The sequence below is a fragment of the Oncorhynchus nerka genome, linkage group LG14 (assembly GCF_034236695.1).
Source record: "Oncorhynchus nerka isolate Pitt River linkage group LG14, Oner_Uvic_2.0, whole genome shotgun sequence".
NCBI lineage: Eukaryota > Metazoa > Chordata > Actinopteri > Salmoniformes > Salmonidae > Oncorhynchus > Oncorhynchus nerka.
Window position 1 is genome coordinate 41359382 of NC_088409.1, and position 18363 is coordinate 41377744.

The 18363-nt window shown below is 41.3% G+C and overlaps 2 protein-coding genes across 2 annotated transcripts in view; both read right to left on the bottom strand.

The window, feature by feature from the left end:
* Positions 1-5492: 5492 nt before the first annotated feature.
* Positions 5493-7222, bottom strand: bola1 (bolA family member 1). Its single transcript, XM_029679722.2, has 2 exons — positions 7129-7222; positions 5493-6555 (listed from the first exon to the last, which is right to left on the bottom strand). Exon 2 carries the CDS (start codon positions 6516-6518, stop codon positions 6066-6068), a length of 453 nt encoding a protein of 150 aa, XP_029535582.1. The 5' UTR covers positions 6519-6555; positions 7129-7222; the 3' UTR covers positions 5493-6065.
* Positions 7223-7484: 262 nt separating this feature from the next.
* LOC115142237 (synaptic vesicle glycoprotein 2A-like) overlaps positions 7485-18363 on the bottom strand; it is a 48674-nt gene continuing 37795 nt past the window's right edge. Inside the window, exons 8-13 of the mRNA XM_065000077.1 lie at positions 15461-15549; positions 14907-15071; positions 14584-14717; positions 13023-13229; positions 12404-12563; positions 7485-11709 (exon numbers count right to left, since the gene is read on the bottom strand). Of these exons, the coding sequence (XP_064856149.1) occupies positions 11526-11709; positions 12404-12563; positions 13023-13229; positions 14584-14717; positions 14907-15071; positions 15461-15549 (939 nt within the window). The 3' untranslated portion in view covers positions 7485-11525. The remainder of the gene's footprint in view (positions 11710-12403; positions 12564-13022; positions 13230-14583; positions 14718-14906; positions 15072-15460; positions 15550-18363) is intronic.

Here is an 18363-nt window from a genome sequence, read left to right on the forward strand (position 1 = left end):
ACACCACACCAGGACTGGTGGTGTATGTGTATTTATTTGATTTAATACTTGATCCACATTAGCTGTTGAAGAAAACGTGTGTGTGTCGGGCATACTTTGAGAGAGAGAGAGAGAGAGAGAGAGAGAGAGAATAGAGAGAAAGAGAGAAAAGAGAGAGAGAGAAAGAGAGAGAGAGAGAGAGAACCCCTGCATCAGTCCTCAGTGTGAGCCCATATGGTCACCAACCCCCCTCATTCACTGTCGTCAAAATGTGATCTGGGGTCTCCAAGTCTGCGTTTTCCACCATTTCAGAGCTCCAAGGTCAAAGACAAAAACAGAGGGATTCCTAAAATCAAACGCGGTGACAACCCCATCTGACTCAGAGCTTCACCCGAGCCCCGTTGTTTTATTTGAACCCTAATAACTCTTCAAATTAAAAGGCTATCCTATTATTATTTTTCTCTCCTCCCCTTTAAAAGGCCTGGGTTTCAAAGTGCTAATAAAATAAACTGGAGGGCCCCATTTCTTTATTTGTTTGTGTGAAGGGTGTGTGGGAGAGTGAGGGCGGGGACTGAGGTTTTAGGTTCAGAGGGGGGGTAAAAGCAACAGAGGTCACTGGGAACAAAAGAGCAAGAGGACCCGAGAGGTCAAACACCCTGGTGTCCAAACTCCCTGAGCTGGCGTTGCTGCAGGCCAGTGGCCCCGCTTGTATAATCGCCGGGTACGTTTTGTCCGAGAGTGTAGGATAGAATATATCACGGGCGCCCGACAGATGAACAATAGATCACATTTTGTCGGAGCCCCGAGTCAAGCGTTCTGGCTCTTTTCAGCTTGACCGTACATCTGAAGCGATGAAGATTAACCCTCTATTCGCTGGCCTCGCGTTGGGATGCCCTACGCCCGGACAAACGATCTCGCCCATGGGTTTTTATAGGACACTACTACCACTAACAACGCACACCAGGTGCCTTTCCTCAGCAATTCAGCAGGTTGGCATAGAATGGGGGGCATTCATTAGAGTTTACCGCAACGTTTGGGTGTTTGGGTGACCCGACCGTGACCACTTGTTTTTCCAACAGGAAAAAGGGACCCCATAGCACTATGTGGAATAGCTACTGTTTGCTCTTAAATACTTCCTCAACATCCTGAGAATGACGCATTCATCTATTCAGTATCTGCGCATGGTCTGATCATTTCCTATAGACAGGGAATGAATTATGAGTTGAAGTTACATTTATGAGTAACCATCCATGTCAGTGCATTTTGGGTCCAACAAACTAAACCAGAAAGAGACCATAAGGAAGAGAGAGTTGATGCCAAAGCATGCGCCGCACCCTACAGCCATAGGCTCATGTACCTCTGTCGGCTGTCACTCAAAATACAAAAAATTCCTAACATTTATGTTTGAATAACTTACAACCTCTGACTAAAAACATGAACATTAAGTAATTCTCAGGGGGCAAAGCAATAACATCACATGGTAATATGATAATAGCTTCAGGCTGTGCATTACACATAAATAGGCTCTGTCAGCTCTCTGGGGGGCTCAGCATTGGTATTCCTCTATAAGAAGCAGAGCATGGAGCTCATTTGAATGGCAGGGCTGGTTGAGAAAAAGTTGAGAGAAGGTTGAAGGACAAAGGGCAGCCAGGCTACGTTAGGTGGTCTACAGAGGATTGACATGAGGGCCGGCTAGAAAGTTGAGAGAGAGTTGAGGAAAAGTTAAGAGTGGAACGGAGGTTGAGGGAAGGGTTGAGAAAAGTTAGAAGAAGGCGGCGAGAAAGAAAATAAAAAAGCTCTGAGAGGATGAGCAAGGCGGCTGGAAGTGGATTCAGAGGGGGTGCTTTGAAACAGTTGAGGGAAAGTTTGAAAATAGTAGGACATCGAGAGAAACTACGGGTGGGGGCCAAGAGCAGATTGAGAGCGGATTGAGAGGGGTGTCCTAAACTAAAAACAGTTGAAGGTCGATTAGAAGAAGAGGGAAGGTTGAGAAAGGAACGGGAACAGGTTAAAAGACGCATCATAGATCAACAAAAGATCAGAGGTTGCTCAAACGCTGACAGGGGGCTGAGAAAGAGAGAGCTTGAGAGAGGCAGGAGGGAGGACAGAGAGAGACGAGGTTGAAAGAGGGAGTCTTATCTGTGTCCCATCTGTCTTGACATGTACACTCCTCTAGTTGAAGCCCTGCAGGGGAGAGTATAAGAGGCATACATGTCAATTACTGAGTGTGGATCCTCTAGAAGGCTTAGGGGTAAGGCCTGTGCACTCTGGCCCAAAACCAGCCTTAACCAGCCCCAGCCTCAACTCTGATGTCATGGTTTTCCACTGTCATGTGAGTCAGCGAACCATGCACACCAAAGGTCGTCATCACACAAAGGCAGATACTCTGCGTGGCACATGCAAAATGTTACTCGATTTCATTATTTTTTTCGAGTTCGGCGATTGAGTAGATATTTTTACACAACTGAACATTTTGTCTTCTTTGGTTGAAAAGGGGGAAATACAATCGATATGACCTGCTTATTTTATGACTGGAGTTTGTGAAGAGGTCAAACGTTCTTGCAAACAGAATAAAAGAAGTGAAAATGTAGAAAAATGCAAAGGTAGAAAAATGCTTCTCATCTAATGACATGATTGACAAATGTGCAGAGGAAAATGTGCAAAAGTGATTACGTGCGATTGACTGTTTGAGATTGTTTAACTCATCTCCCATGAAGACTCAAATACAACCCTTATCCATATGACTATTTACTGACCATTATGAAGTTTAGATCCACGATGTTTCTCATTAAGCAACCCTCCAAGATGTTTTGCTTGACTTGGTTGCACTACACACCTGGGAGATCTGCCTTAATAAATACCTGATGTGAAGCGCCAGTTAATTCCCCTATAAAATAACTCCCTTCCTTCTTCCTGTGAGCACGGCTGGTGTTTATCAAACGAGGTAACGTCCTGTCAAGTGACCCTGGTTTCTCCCAGAGCCCACCTGTGTGGACTTTTCTCTTAATCCATGCAGCCCTTTTACTCTGCTTTGAATACTTAGACTACTGAGTGTAACTAATTCTCCCACACAAGGATATTGTCTTCCCCTATCTCTTTCTTTGTCCTTCTCTTTCAAGCCGCCCATTCACTGAATTCATTAGTAGGCAGTGTGGTGTGAGAGAGAAAAACTTTCCAATTAAAGGACTTAATAGGCTATTACCATCATCTTAAATCCAACATTTGTTTTTTCTCACATTGTGAAACCAGATAATGATTATTTATCAGATCAGTGTGAACTTTTTAAAACCGTTTCTGAAGTTTCTAACTTATAATTAGTGTTTTGAATGTGATGTATTCCCTATTTTGACCTACGAGTGTACTGTGAAGACATGCCAAAGTATGTTTTTAATGCAAAATAGAATAATAAAGCTAGTACAAATCATCCCATGTAATAGTCATGGGTCTGTGTAACATTTCCTACAATGATAAATTGTTTTTAAATGTGTACCACCCCCAGCTTTATCATTCAAAACACGTAAATTTAACAATTGTTGTTACTAGTGGGGTTGAACTAAATGTGTTAAACAGGCTATTTTCCCTCCACACACATGCTGCACAGACACTGCAGATGACAAGGGGGCTGTGGAGGCAGATAGTCCCCTGGGACGGTCAAGCAGGCCCCAGCAGGGCCTTTTCTCAGAGTAGAAACCCATTTGGTGCCTCCCTCCCTCTTCTCCTCGAGCCCCCCTGATCGCCAACCTGGAGGGGTCAGCTGTGCAAAAGAAGCACTGGTCCAGAGCAGGGAGCGTAAATCAGGGGCCATCGCGGGAACCCTGCCTTGCCCAGGGTCCCAGCCCGGCCTGGCACCATCACTCCTGGCTCTGACGTAGAGCAGGCTACCACTGAGGTGGGTTCCCACTGATGGATCACCCAGACCGGGACACGTGGGCAACCCGGGACCCCCTGAATGATCCATCATCACCAGTGACCAGCCAGAGGGAAAGCAGCCTATCTTCCAGGTTTGGCTTTAATTTGTTTTAGTTTTTAATATTTCATTTCCATTCAGTTCATGAATTGAAGATACCACATTATATGTCAACATTATTTATACTTTTAATGAATGCATTTCAAAGTATTACCAATTGGAAAGCAATTTACCCTAACCCATGCTACCTATACACCATCAGAATTTTCTGATTGAGTTGTGAACTAGCAGTTCAATAAACTCTGACAAACTCTAATCTCATAATTTATGATGGATATCAGCCAATCAACTTTGTCATTTTTGTTGCAACAGCACTATGCTATGCTAGCTTAAAATGGTTGACGTGTCCTCCTCACCACTCCCTCATAACAGCACCTGGAATTGTGACAGGTAAATCTAATTTGCAGAGACAAGTCTTTGCTTCCCGAGGCAGTAGACTTTATTGCAATTGCCTTCACCCTTCGCTTTTTGCCCCTGTGTAGTAGTTTACGTCTCCCCCTGAGGCCTGACTCTAATGGACAGGGTCATAAAATGGTTGTGTTACTGTTTTCCTTTTTCAAACCAGTGACACCAGTTGTTCACCTTCCTCATGGGGCCTTTTGTAATGCCTGACAGGTCGTCTATTCCAGACAGGGATGTCAACCTTGAGTTGTCTCCACATTCAATAAGGACCATCTTTATGAGCTTTTCAGCACTTAAAACATTCATGGGAAAAATGGCCGCTTGGATGGTTGTTTTGATTTAGTTGCATATTTTAAAGTTAAACTGTTTGTTGATGTACTGAAATATTTCAATAAAACCTAAAACATTAAAATGTTTACTAATTTATCGGAAAAACAACACATTGGGAAAAGATGTTCGTTCACTGTTTGTTTAGGCTATCACCAACAATGTTTTTCGTGTCATTACTCTTACATGTTTTTGTAATAACAGATATTTTGACAGGTCCTGGGGTTGAGGGTAGGACAAGAGGACCTTCACGTTGACACATACAGCCGAGACAGAAATAGAGACACACGGCCATGAAGGGGTTAGGACATGTCATTCTGAGAACCACCAACATCTTTCACCCTGTCGTCTGGCCCCAAGCCATCCACAATAATTAGAAAAGACAGGCTAATAAGTCAAATTGATAACGAAGTAAGTGAACTGTGATACACCCTGTATGTGAGTTAAGACAATCGAGTTTGACCACACCTATTAACCAACACTTTATATTCTACAATTTGAGTGATTATCCCCTGTTGCTATGACACTGACATTTTGGTATGGTGAGAAATGAAATAAAAAGTATTGGATTTAATAATTACCGTATTGAAGAATTGATGAAAGGCAGTGTCATAGGAAAATAACGAAGCCATGTGTCATCATTCCATCAACTCTGTACTTCACATCAACAGAACATTTGCACATACTGCCCTCATGTGGTACCACTAGTACTACACTTACTGTTCTGTTTCAAAATCAAAACACAGCACGTTTTAAAACCTATATTGCAGATGTGTATTCAAAGGTAGCATGCAAAACAAAAACATTACAAGCAAAATGTCATCAAATATGTATTTTTATTAGCAGACACCCAAGCCCTTTGGGGGGGGGGGAATAATGCTAACCACAAAACTGCCCCAATGCACCTTGAGAAACCATATTCTTTATTCTGTCTCGACTTCGTGTACTTCTGACCTCACATACAAGACATTGTATTTTCAGACAAAACAGACACTCCATCACTTCATATCATATAGTTCAATGTACCACATGCTACTGAACTACAAGATCTTGAGGTATTCTAGTGATGGCCACTAAAATGCAAGAGTCTAATCTAAAACCAAACTGTTCTTGAATTAAACTGCCAAGAGACCGAAGCGATGCTGCTCATTTAGAAACAATCTCTCAAGCAGTATTGAAATGATATCACACTAGTTTACAACAATGTTAATTGACACCCTCTTCAACTGCAGGCATATGGGGCGTTCAGGCTTTTGTTCCAGACCTGATTAAATTTATCAAGGTATTGAACAGACAACACATTTTAATAGATGAGTTAGTGCTGGAACCAAAGCCTGCACAGGCTGTTAACTCTCTAGAACCAGGGTTGATGACTGCTGAGTTTCGCTGGTCAGTCCCGTCCAGCCTTGAGTTTCTCCTCCACCGTGTGGTCCCCCTTGGATCCTCCCATGCAGGGTGGGCTCTTGGCTATGCTGGGGTTGCTGCCCCACTGCAGGGGTGTCTTGGCCTGGATGGCCAGCGCGTGGACACAGCTCTTCAGCTCCTCGGCTAGGGTCTCATTGACAAGGCGGTGGCGCTGTAGCAGGGAGAGGCCGTCGAAGCGTGGGCTGACCACCAGAACTCTGAAGTGGGACTCGGATCCAGGGGGCACGGCGTGCATGTGGCTCTCATTGTGGACTTCCAGGTGTTCTGGCTCCAACTGCTGGGTGAGCTTGGTCCGTATGGCCCCCTCCACGGGGCGGTTGGGATAAGGAGCCATGTGGGGTCTGAAGTGGGCTAAGGGCCTGGTGAAGGCGAGGGTGGTGGAGATTGGACAGGCACAGCGGAGAACACTGGGCAGCATTCAAAGGATTTTGGGGAAGGCGACGACTGTAGAAAGCCTGCAATGAAGAAGTGGTCTCTCTTCAGGTTCAGAAGTTACAATCTTAGAAAAAAAGGTGTTATCTAGAACCTAAAAGGGTTATTTGGCTGTCCAGTCTGTGGAATGGGTTCTACATGGAACCTAAAAGGGTTCTACTTTGAACCAAATAGGGCACTACCTGGAACCAAAAAGGATTATCCTATGGGGACAGCCGAATAACCCTTTTGGAACCACTGTAGCTTGCATTCAGTAGCTCGCTATCTGCTGTTAAGCTAGCTATTTTACAGCAGACTCTGCTTTACATAGCTACAGTATCTGTTAGCTATAGCTACAACATCGATGTTCTTTAGATACATGAAAACGCAATGCTGAGCAACGACGTTTGCTAATTTCTTCCACAACATACTATAACTAGCTACGTTAGCTAGCTAACGTTATCTAACTGGCTAGCAAGCTTCTTGCAGTAATCACAGCCACATTGACTGCATTTCGTAGCCTCGAATAGTACCTTCGCTAGTTTGGGTTGTTATTAATAAATGATCAAAGCTGTAATAACCCAAAGTGAGTTGTAATACATGTATTAGTTACCTACCTTTTCACAGTGTCCTCGGTTTTCCAACGTACACAGGAAGTGCTGACTGCTTTGGCCCGCCTGGGACTTGTAGTCTTTGTTTGAATTGTAGTCTTTGTAGACGGCCTGGGACTCATATTTCAGCAGTAAATTGTAGTCTTTGTAGGCTAGTAAATCTAGTACTGGTGGAGGTTTGTTGCAAAGTTTTTAAAAATCTAAATGAGCTATCATGCCTGTTGGTGAAATTACATTGAACCAACGTGGAATAAGATTGACATCTGTTCCCAGTGGGATGCTGTTCTGACCCCTAGGCACATAAATCAAGAAATCCATTATATCATTGATGATCAATTCGGTAAATTAAATAATTACAAGTGTTTCATCATTAGGACAGTAGTTTATTTTTCTTTGCTATCCATTGCAGTTCTGAAAATGTCAATTGCACAACAGTGCAAATAAATAAACATAGACAAGAGATAAGAAAAAATCTCACACACAAACTTTATAACAGAATCATGACGTTGTAACATTTAAGTATTCTTCATAACCAGTAGTATTTATTTTGATGTATTTACTTATATTCCATTCTCATTTACAAAATACACAAAATCAAAGACAACATATAATAGTATTCTGTCATTTACACTTTACACAGTTTTTTTGTCCTTTGTATTTTATTTATGGTTCCACATGTATAGAGTGTTGTAATTCCTAATACTATGATCTATACTTACATACAAACAACTACAGATTCTACAGCACAGTACAATGACAGTGATAAATTCTCTGTTACATGAATTAATCACAATATATTCTTATTGACAAAAGCCTGAAAGACCTAGGGGTAGTTTTAGAAGTAAATATTAGCCATTCAGTCCCATTTAGTAGAAGCCAACACACAGCATTTCAGTGGAAAAGGCCCAGCATATAATGTGCTTAATTTCCCAGTAGTGTTTTGGGGAGAGATAAAATACAAATAATCAAACACTTATTGCTATAATTACGTTTTTGCACTCATGATTGACCGTTGACCGAGCAACAAGTTAAGAATACAAAAAAACCCTGTAACAGAATTGAAAATATGCAACTACAGGTACTAGAAACAATCTTGACTTAAAATATCCTGAACTGGTTCACTGAGAGAGTAAATAGATAGTTGAGCATTTCACAGCGTTCCATCTCGTACTATACAACAATAATATTGACATCCTTGTTTATCATTTCATGGGCGGTATAATTAGGACAACAAACAGATAGGATATGGAAACACAGATCAGACACATGCTGCAATGCTGATTCTTCAATAACAAATGGAATCTTTTAAGATTACTCTGCTACTTAGAGGAATTGTTAACAAATGTACTTTCCGACAGACTGGCCATCCACGTCCCAGATCAGTTTATAAAAACTGCTCCCCCTACTACAGGAATATTTTCAAGGGGTCAAAGGTTATAAAGACCTATAATATTTATTAATGATCTATGTTATATTTCATGTATTTTAATTTACATATTTAAATCTATATTCCAGTTTTTTTTTATGACATAGTATAAACTTAAGACATACAAAAATATTTGGCAATAATAAATGAGAAGTTACTCATGGCACACTTATAGATCGGCAGTCACTAAACCATCAGTGAAAGGTTTGGGTGTGTAGACTAATGCATGTCAATTGTGTGGAATATGCTAGTTTATGGTCATGTAAACACAAAGTAAAGTGAGAGGTTGCTATGTCAATAAATAGTCAACTGTGACAACTGTAAATCAATGTATACTGATTATTTTGTGTGCGGTTCACAACTGCATGCATGACTCATTTGGAACCAATGATTCATTTGGCTACTGTCTTAAAGTGGTCACTTGTAAGCAGTTGTTGTGCATACGTCACCTTCAGTTACCCTTCATGTGCTAGCTACTGATATATTTTATGTCACAAAGGTTTTGGTCTTTTGAAGAATGCAAGGCATTAACAACTGTGCATGTACAGCTAGGTACATTTAGTGCAATGGATTAGTCTTTATCTAGAATTCTGTTAAGTCTACATATGGCTGCTATCCTAAAAAAATGGCAGTTTATGATCATTTCCTTTGTTGCTGAATCAGTGCTTGTTGCTTTTCTCTGTTCGATTCTTTGTAACATGCAATTGTGAACATACCGCACATGATCAATGTGCTAGCTATAAGGGGAATGGAAATGTGTTTTGGTACCAAACCAATGTACAGGAAATCTATGGATCAGATATCCCATGAGGACACTGCCCTTAGCAGAGTGTTTAGTCCTAGTCTATCATGTACGATTAAAAACCTCAGCGGAGGTGTGTAACATGTTAAATGTACCCATATAGCATGATGTTCTAAGCTTCAAGGGTGGAAACCAAAGGAAAGTTATACTACTTCTATTTCAATGCTCGGTGAAATGTTTCCCAATAGCATCCAATAATGTTCTCCGTCTCATTGAGTTTGAATTCTCATTTTGATCATCCGATCAATAAAGCATCTTTTACTTGTATCGCCACATCAGTTAATCATACTCCAAGTATCGAATAAAACAACTAATAAACAAGCTATCAAGAATCCACAAAAGAGTCATCAATATTGCAGGTCAAAGTTCAATATTGCACAGGCAAACAAGCACATTCTCACACCCATATCAGAATTATACTCAGAATAAGAAATGGGCTATGACGTACATGTTAGTGTTTAATGACATATAAGTGCTTACCACTATAGTCTCTTTTGAAACACATATATTGCACCAAAAGTAAATATATCTAAATGTATTTCAAACTCAAAACAAATATCAATTTAAATCTACTGAAAATATATCACAATGTTTCACTGAAGTTTAGTATATCCTTTCCATACCTTTGTGTCTTTTCAACTTCATTATTTTGAAGATTTTCGCTCCACTTTTAACATCTAGTTCCTATATCGAAATATCACACAAAAATGAAAACGGATGTTTCAGTTGTGCACATTAAAATGGTTTGATGTGTTTAAGGGATGCGAGAATGTTCCAGAAATCCAAGGTCAATGTTAGAACAGCCGAATGATATCAAAGGCAGTGTGATTTCTCTCGTGAAAAGGACATGGATATAACATCTAACATCTGACTTATTGATGTAAAAGTAACATGATACACTTCAATGCCACTTGCATATCGTGTTCCATCTTTCTAGCAAACTGTCCATGAATTCACTTACATACTTAGTTACATGCATACCACTTTCCAAAAACACATTTTGTAAGAGCAAAACATAATGCCTAAGACAGATGGAACAAAGAAGGCATTTGTTACTACAGGATATATGAAGCAAGAATGCCGATTGAACTGTGGGATTTTAAACCTTTGTTTAAAACGTAACAATAGTAATAAATATTGTAACAAGTTGTGACAAGAGTCGTATTTGCACCCGCAAACATTTGTGCTTTAAACGTGGAATGTTTGAACAAAAGTGTTGTTCTAAAATGTACATGGAGAACAATACAGTCAGAAATGGAGATTGAAGGATTGATTTGAGTGACTGTTTATGATTGACTGAGATAGAACGGCTAGAAAGAATGTTTTAAAGGGAAAAAGCTCAACAGATCACGTTTGTCAACAGTCTCATTCAAACCATAATGAAAAGTCAACCTAGAATGTTCTAGCATCTATAAAATGGCAGTTATTTTGTACATAAAATAAACACAAGACCTTGGAAGGTATGATAATGAGGAGAGGCCTTGGTTTAACCAAATGTTTTGGTTTACCCATTAAGTCAAAAATGGTTCAAATCAAGGCCTAACACGTCATTTTTGACTGACGTTCTCCCATAACAATGTAGACACATGTACGTAGATGGGAGGTGAGCTGAGCTTATCGGAGAAATTGGTCTGAATACAGATCGGATGGCTAGTGGTCATTTCTATTACGGGCTATTGGCATGGCTCATAAACTAGACCCCATGTCCCTACCCCATAACCCCATAAATCTGTCTTCATTTTGGGGACCTGAATCTAAACTAGTTCCTCAACCCTCCTAAACACATGCACTCAGTGATTAAGATTGCACTGAACAAGCATTAAAGTTGGAACAGCTTCTGTTGGTCTAGGGGCAGAGTTTGGTTGCACTTCCCTTCCTCGACCAACTCACAGCATATTCATGGGGATCAATGTCAAGCAGCGGCAGCACAGTTCCACAGATCTTAGTAGTATAGAGATGTGTCTATCTAAACAGTACATCCAATATCAGGCAATCCACAATATTTACAACTTAGTAGATCTGTGCAGCATCTGCATTGAACTAATTCCTGTGAATAGGCTGTGACTTCAATGGGGCGTACAGGGCAGAGTTTAGGGGTTTCTTGGGCTGCTTGTTGTTCACAGTGTGGCTTACTCATTCCGGCCCCCCACGTTGCCCCCTAGGGGTGTGGCCACATTATTGCAGCACCTGGCCCCGTGTCTCCGGCAGCTTGAACGCCAGGAAGCTGCCCGCTGCAAGCGCCCCGGAGGCGAACAGGATGGGCACAGCCTTGGTAATGCCCACGAAAGAGGTGAAGATGCTGATGCCCAACACGGCTGCCAGCTTACAGAGGGCGTTTAGAAAACCAAACGCTGTGCATCTGGGAGGAGAGAGGAAGATCAGTCAGTTCCATAATGACCTCTATTCAAACAGTCTCAGATTGAACTCATAATGTAACACCTGCAGGAGGATTGTTCAGCCAGATAGGGAGCGCTACTACTCTTTCTGAAATTGGAAAATAATATTTAATCATGGTCAGATATTATTAAGCAATGAGGTATGGGGGGTGTGGTATATTGACCATTTACCACAAACCCCTGAGGTGCCTTATTGCCTTTATAAACTGGTTACCGACATAATTAGAGCAGTAAAAAAAATGTTTTGTCATACCCATGGTATACGGTCTGATATACCACGGCTGCCAGCCAATCAGCATTCAGGGCTAGAACTCCGTTAATAATAACGAACAGCCAGTCTGCTATGATGAGATCTCAGAGTTTTGAAATGGCCAGAAATGTTTCAGTCAACCCAGTTTACTGGGATATACAGGATTTTTTAGTATAGGTTGGTTGAGGCAGTGCAGTGTTCACTCAGCCATGGGGTGGCAGTAAGGATTCCCACCCAGTCTCACACACCACTACCACCGATGCTCTTACACAGTACTACTTCCTCCATTTGCCTCCATCTAGTGTAGCCAATCACATCAAGGCACCACTTTTGCCAGTAAACCCTGGAAGCTACAACCTTCCACAGTGCCAAGGTTTTGGTGTGGCTCTCTGGTTGGGGTTTCCTACCTCTTGTCAGAGGGGTAGAGCTCCACCGTCAGCACGTCCAGGGCATTCCAGGAGGCGATGCTGATGCCCCCGAACAAACAGAGCAGAGCGATCATGGCCGACTCGCTGTTGCCGAACGACAGGAAGAAACAGCTGACACAAGAGATCACACTGGAGCCCGCTGGAGAGCGAGAGGAGAGGAGAGGAGGGAAAGAGATGGGGAGGAAGGGAAAGGGAGGGAGATATGGGGTAAGGAGGGGTAGAGAGAGGGAGGGGGGAAGGGGAGAAGGAGAGAAGAAGAGAGGGAAAATGAGTGAATCTATGAATATGTCATTTAATATGCCTGCTATTCTTGCTGAATCCATTTTGGCCGTTGTGAGACAGGAAATTCTGCCCAATTTACCATAGGTTTTAAACAGACAACATTTTGTTTTCTAGCTCTTAGTGGGAAATTAAAAAACATTTTTAAAAATATTAGAAAACAAAGTGATAACTGGCTCAGGCCACAGTGTACTGTGCATTAGTTTGGTCCGCTAGAAAGTGATCTCTATGTGTCGAAGACATGCACCAACAGTACGGTGCAAAATCACATGACACCATTGTAGCCGTGACGACACTGTGCCACTCCTCGCTCTATTACCCAACATCCTCAGCCGTCCAATCTTGTCCATGAGCAGCGCCGACACAATGTTGCCAGGCAACACGGCCAGGGTGCCCAGGAAGCTGACAAAGTAAATCATGTAGGCACTGTTCTCGTCGCTGAAGTCGCTAAGCATGCAGCCCTCCTTGTTGTGCAGGAAGGTGCTGTTGACCAGTTTGCTGTTGATCAGCCTGTACTTGAACAGATCTGCAGGGGAGAGAAGGTGGGGAGAGAAGGTGGGGAGAGAGGGGAGAGGGGGTGTATTGACGAGAATTGTGGTTAAATAGATTCAATGTAGGGATAGACTTTAATGCATTCTGTACTGCTCTGATCTTTAGTTTCAGCTATTTCATATGAACACAGTACCATAAACCACAGTCATTCTAACGGATGAACGACAGAATATGAACTGGGGCCTAAGGTTCACATATCTAGGGCCTATTCAATGAGTTACTCAATAAAATACATTCATAATACTGAATTCTTTATTCTACTGTACATAAGAGAACGGTTTGTCCATAGTGTCCAAGCCTAACCTCTGACCTCCAATCTCTAGGTTTTGCTCTGCTGTACTTCTCAGCATAAATCCATCATGTGGTTGTTCCCATAGTGGGTTAACATTCTGCACTATGGCAACAATCTAGCAGCTTCTAGCTCTTAGTGGGAAATCACAGAGGGATTAAGAACTAAATAAAAAGCAGTGAAATTAGTTTCTAACTCAAATTCAAATGAGTAGCTCCTGCATGGCACTGATAGCAGCAGAGTGATTGCTTGACTAGTCTAATGATGGACAAACACCTAACAGAACGAGAGGGAGGCGTTTAGATAGTCCCTATCGTGCGCTCTGGTAACGTCTTGAGAGAGAGAGAAAGAGAGAGAGAGAGAGAAAGAGAGAGAGAAAGAGAGAGAGAGAGAGGCTAAGCCATTATAGGCTTGTGTTTAGCTGATAGTAGGTTCCTATCGTCGAGTGTGTAATGTCAGAGATGAAATTGGATTCTGCCGCTGGATCGAGAGGACTTCAAGCTCATCAATATTACCCATCTTTTGTCATCAGCCATACAGATGAATCATCTTCTTGTGCAGGCTGCTTTTTGTTCTGGAGAAATCTATCATTCAGTTTGAGATGACTGACAGTTATGTAATATGCAGGCTGAAGTCAAATAGGATTTGGGTCTGTGTTGCTAGGATACCTCTCTCTGTCGGCATTGCTACAATATGTTACAGGGCCAGGGAGTAGAGTGACGGTAATTGAGCCATTTTGTCTTGTGTGAAGCATATAATTGGAGCTGATTCTCTGCTCTGTTTCTGGCTCTGTTTCTGTAAGAGAGGTTGAACACCTTAGTAAGAAATGCATAAGATCTATATGAACAACGTGAGACATTTTTAGCTCCGTAGACAAAATATGGAAGACAATTGTATTTTCTCTCTCAATCAAACACAGAAGCCACTAACACGATTGAGATTACAGTACTGAGATGAGTTAATGAAGGAAAACCCCAAAACAAGACATACACAACTTATAATTCCAACAAACACTGATACAACACTCTCATCAGCAGACCTGTGTTGTAGAAGAGGGTAGCAATAAAGGTGCAGTTCTTGAAGAAGGTGTTGCTGGAGGTGATGTCTTCAAAGTAGCACTCCTCAAACAGAGAATCCTCGAACACCATGGACTTCATCTTCAGATTCATAAACCTGACAGAGAGATAGAGAGACAGAGAGAGAGATCGGGACAGAGAGAGAGAGTGTGAGAGACAGAGAAAGAGTTTGTTTTAACATCAGAATGACTGATAGACCATTGACCTATTTCCTGTATGAATGGCTTGGTACCCTGCTGTATTCCTATGACAACACTGATGAGGGAAGAGGGAAAGGGGGACCCACTTGTTGTTGAAGTACTCTCCGTTGCGGTGCACCTGGTTCTCCAGGGTGAAGTTGAAGGTGACGTGCTCCACCTTCTCCTTGATGAAGACCTTGGTGCGCGAGGAGTACTCCTGCTTCTGGAGATACTTGATCATGTCAGGGAACCACACCGTCAGCCCATAGTAACTGAGGGAGAGAAGGGAGATGGATGTTAAGACAGACGTAGGGATCATGATGATATACTTAACATAATCCACTTAGAAGGGATAGGACACGAACTACATCATCAATATCAGTGATGTAAAACTACATTTTCACTTGAGACAGACAACATCTAATCAAAGTGTGTTGGTCACATACGCAGATTTGCAGGTGTTATAGCAGGTGCAGTGAAATGCTTATGTTACTAGCCCCAACAGTGCAGCAGAATGCCTCGCGAATACAATACTAGAACACAAATAATCTAAAAATCTAAACAAGAAATCAAGTTAGTTTATTATACCATTAATTCCTTCTATGCGGATCTAACTTTGGCTGTATATTATCTGAAAACAATTTTGGGAGCTTGACTTTACCTGAACGACATAGAGAACCACACAGCCATCATCATGAGAGTGGTGCGACGGTACTCGGGAGAGAATATGGCCAGGAAGTTGCTCCACACCTACAGGGAGGTTCACACACACACACACACACACACACACACACACACACACACACACACACACACACACACACACACACACAAACCACACACACACGACACACACACGCACACACAAACAATATATCTCAAAGGAAGTCTTCTACAATCTACAACAGCATTAAAAGAACATAAAGTTCCACATTCCACACAAGCCAACAGTAAACACAGCTAGTAAACACAGCTAGTAAATATAGCTAGTAAATATAGCTAGTAAACACAGCTAGTAAACACAGCTAGTAAACACAGCTAGTAAATATAGCTAGTAAATATAGCTAGGGAATCTCTGCACACAGGCACTTTATAAACAACGGGGGCTGATATACAAACAATCGTTCCAGTCTCTCACTCCGTAGTTGAGAGCATATAAACATAAACCTACTCCATAAGGTAGAGTATGTTACCTGGTTGAACAGGTTATTAAGGTAGAGTATGTTACCTGGTTGAACAGGTTATTAAGGTAGAGTATGTTACCTGGTTGAACAGGTTATTAAGGTAGAGTATGTTACCTGGTTGAACAGGTTATTAAGGTAGAGTATGTTACCTGTTTGAACAGGGTAAGGTAGAGTATGTTACCTGGTTGAACAGGTTATTAAGGTAGAGTATGTTACCTGGTTGAACAGGTTAAAGTAGAGTATGTTACCTGGTTGAACAGGTTATTAAGGTAGAGTATGTTACATGGTTGAACAGGTTAAGGTAGAGTATGTTACCTGGTTGAACAGGTTAAGGTAAAGTATGTTACCTGGTTGAACAGGTTAAGGTAGAGTATGTTACCTGGTTGAACAGGTTATTAAGGTAGAGTATGTTACCTGGTTGAACAGGTTATTAAGGTAGAGTATGTTACCTGTTTGAACAGGGTAAGGTAGAGTATGTTACCTGGTTGAACAGGTTATTAAGGTAGAGTATGTTACCTGGTTGAACAGGTTATTAAGGTACAGTATGTTACCTGGTTGAACAGGGTAAGGTAGAGTATGTTACCTGGTTGAACAGGTTATTAAGGTAGAGTATGTTACATGGTTGAACAGGTTAAGGTAGAGTATGTTACCTGTTTGAACAGGGTAAGGTAGAGTATGTTACCTGGTTGAATAGGTTATTAAGGTAGAGTAGTTATGGTTACATGGTTGAACAGGTTAAAGGTAAAGTATGTTACCTGGTTGAACAGGTTAAGGTAGAGTATGTTACCTGGTTGAACAGGTTAAGGTAGAGTATGTTACCTGGTTGAACAGGTTAAGGTAGAGTATGTTACCTGGTTGAACAGGTTATTAAGGTAGAGTATGTTACCTGGTTGAACAGGTTATTAAGGTAGAGTATGTTACATGGTTGAACAGGTTAAGGTAGAGTATGTTACCTGGTTGAACAGGTTAAGGTAAAGTATGTTACCTGGTTGAACAGGTTAAGGTAGAGTATGTTACCTGGTTGAACAGGTTAAGGTAGAGTATGTTACCTGTTGAACAGGTTATTAAGGTAGAGTATGTTACCTTGTTGAACAGGTTAAGGTAGAGTATGTTACCTGGTTGAACAGGTTATTAAGGTAGAGTATGTTACCTGTTGAACAGGTTAAGGTAGAGTATGTTACCTGGTTGAACATGTTATTAAGGTAGAGTATGTTACCTGGTTGAACAGGTTATTAAGGTAGAGTATGTTACCTGGTTGAACAGGTTAAGGTAGAGTATGTTACCTGGTTGAACAGGTTAAGGTAGAGTATGTTACCTGGTTGAAGAGGTTATTAAGGTAGAGTATGTTACCTGGTTGAACAGGTTAAGGTAGAGTATGTTACCTGGTTGAACAGGTTATTAAGGTAGAGTATGTTACCTGGTTGAACAGGTTATTAAGGTAGAGTATGTTACCTGGTTGAACAGGTTATTAAGGTAGAGTATGTTACCTGGTTGAACAGGTTATTAAGGTAGAGTATGTTACCTGTTTGAACAGGGTAAGGTAGAGTATGTTACCTGGTTGAACAGGTTATTAAGGTAGAGTATGTTACCATGGTTGAACAGGTTAAAGGTAGAGTATGTTACCTGGTTGAACAGGTTAAGGTAAGTATGTTACATGGTTGAACAGGTTAAGGTAGAGTATGTTACCTGGTTGAACAGGTTAAGGTAAAGTATGTTACCTGGTTGAACAGGTTAAGGTAGAGTATGTTACCTGGTTGAACAGGTTATTAAGGTAGAGTATGTTACCTGTTTGAACAGGGTAAGGTAGAGTATGTTACCTGGTTGAACAGGTTATTAAGGTAGAGTATGTTACCTGGTTGAACAGGTTATTAAGGTACAGTATGTTACCTGGTTGAACAGGGTAAGGTAGAGTATGTTACCTGGTTGAACAGGTTATTAAGGTAGAGTATGTTACATGGTTGAACAGGTTAAGGTAGAGTATGTTACCTGTTTGAACAGGGTAAGGTAGAGTATGTTACCTGGTTGAATAGGTTATTAAGGTAGAGTATGTTACATGGTTGAACAGGTTAAGGTAAAGTATGTTACCTGGTTGAACAGGTTAAGGTAGAGTATGTTACCTGGTTGAACAGGTTAAGGTAGAGTATGTTACCTGGTTGAACAGGTTAAGGTAGAGTATGTTACCTGGTTGAACAGGTTATTAAGGTAGAGTATGTTACCTTGTTGAACAGGTTATTAAGGTAGAGTATGTTACCTGGTTGAACAGGTTATTAAGGTAGAGTATGTTACATGGTTGAACAGGTTAAGGTAGAGTATGTTACCTGGTTGAACAGGTTAAGGTAAAGTATGTTACCTGGTTGAACAGGTTAAGGTAGAGTATGTT

Coding starts and splice junctions, on each gene's coding strand:
- bola1 (XM_029679722.2), bottom strand. CDS start 6,518: ATGCTGCCCAGTGTTCTCCGCTGTGCCTGTCCAATCTCCACCACCCTC.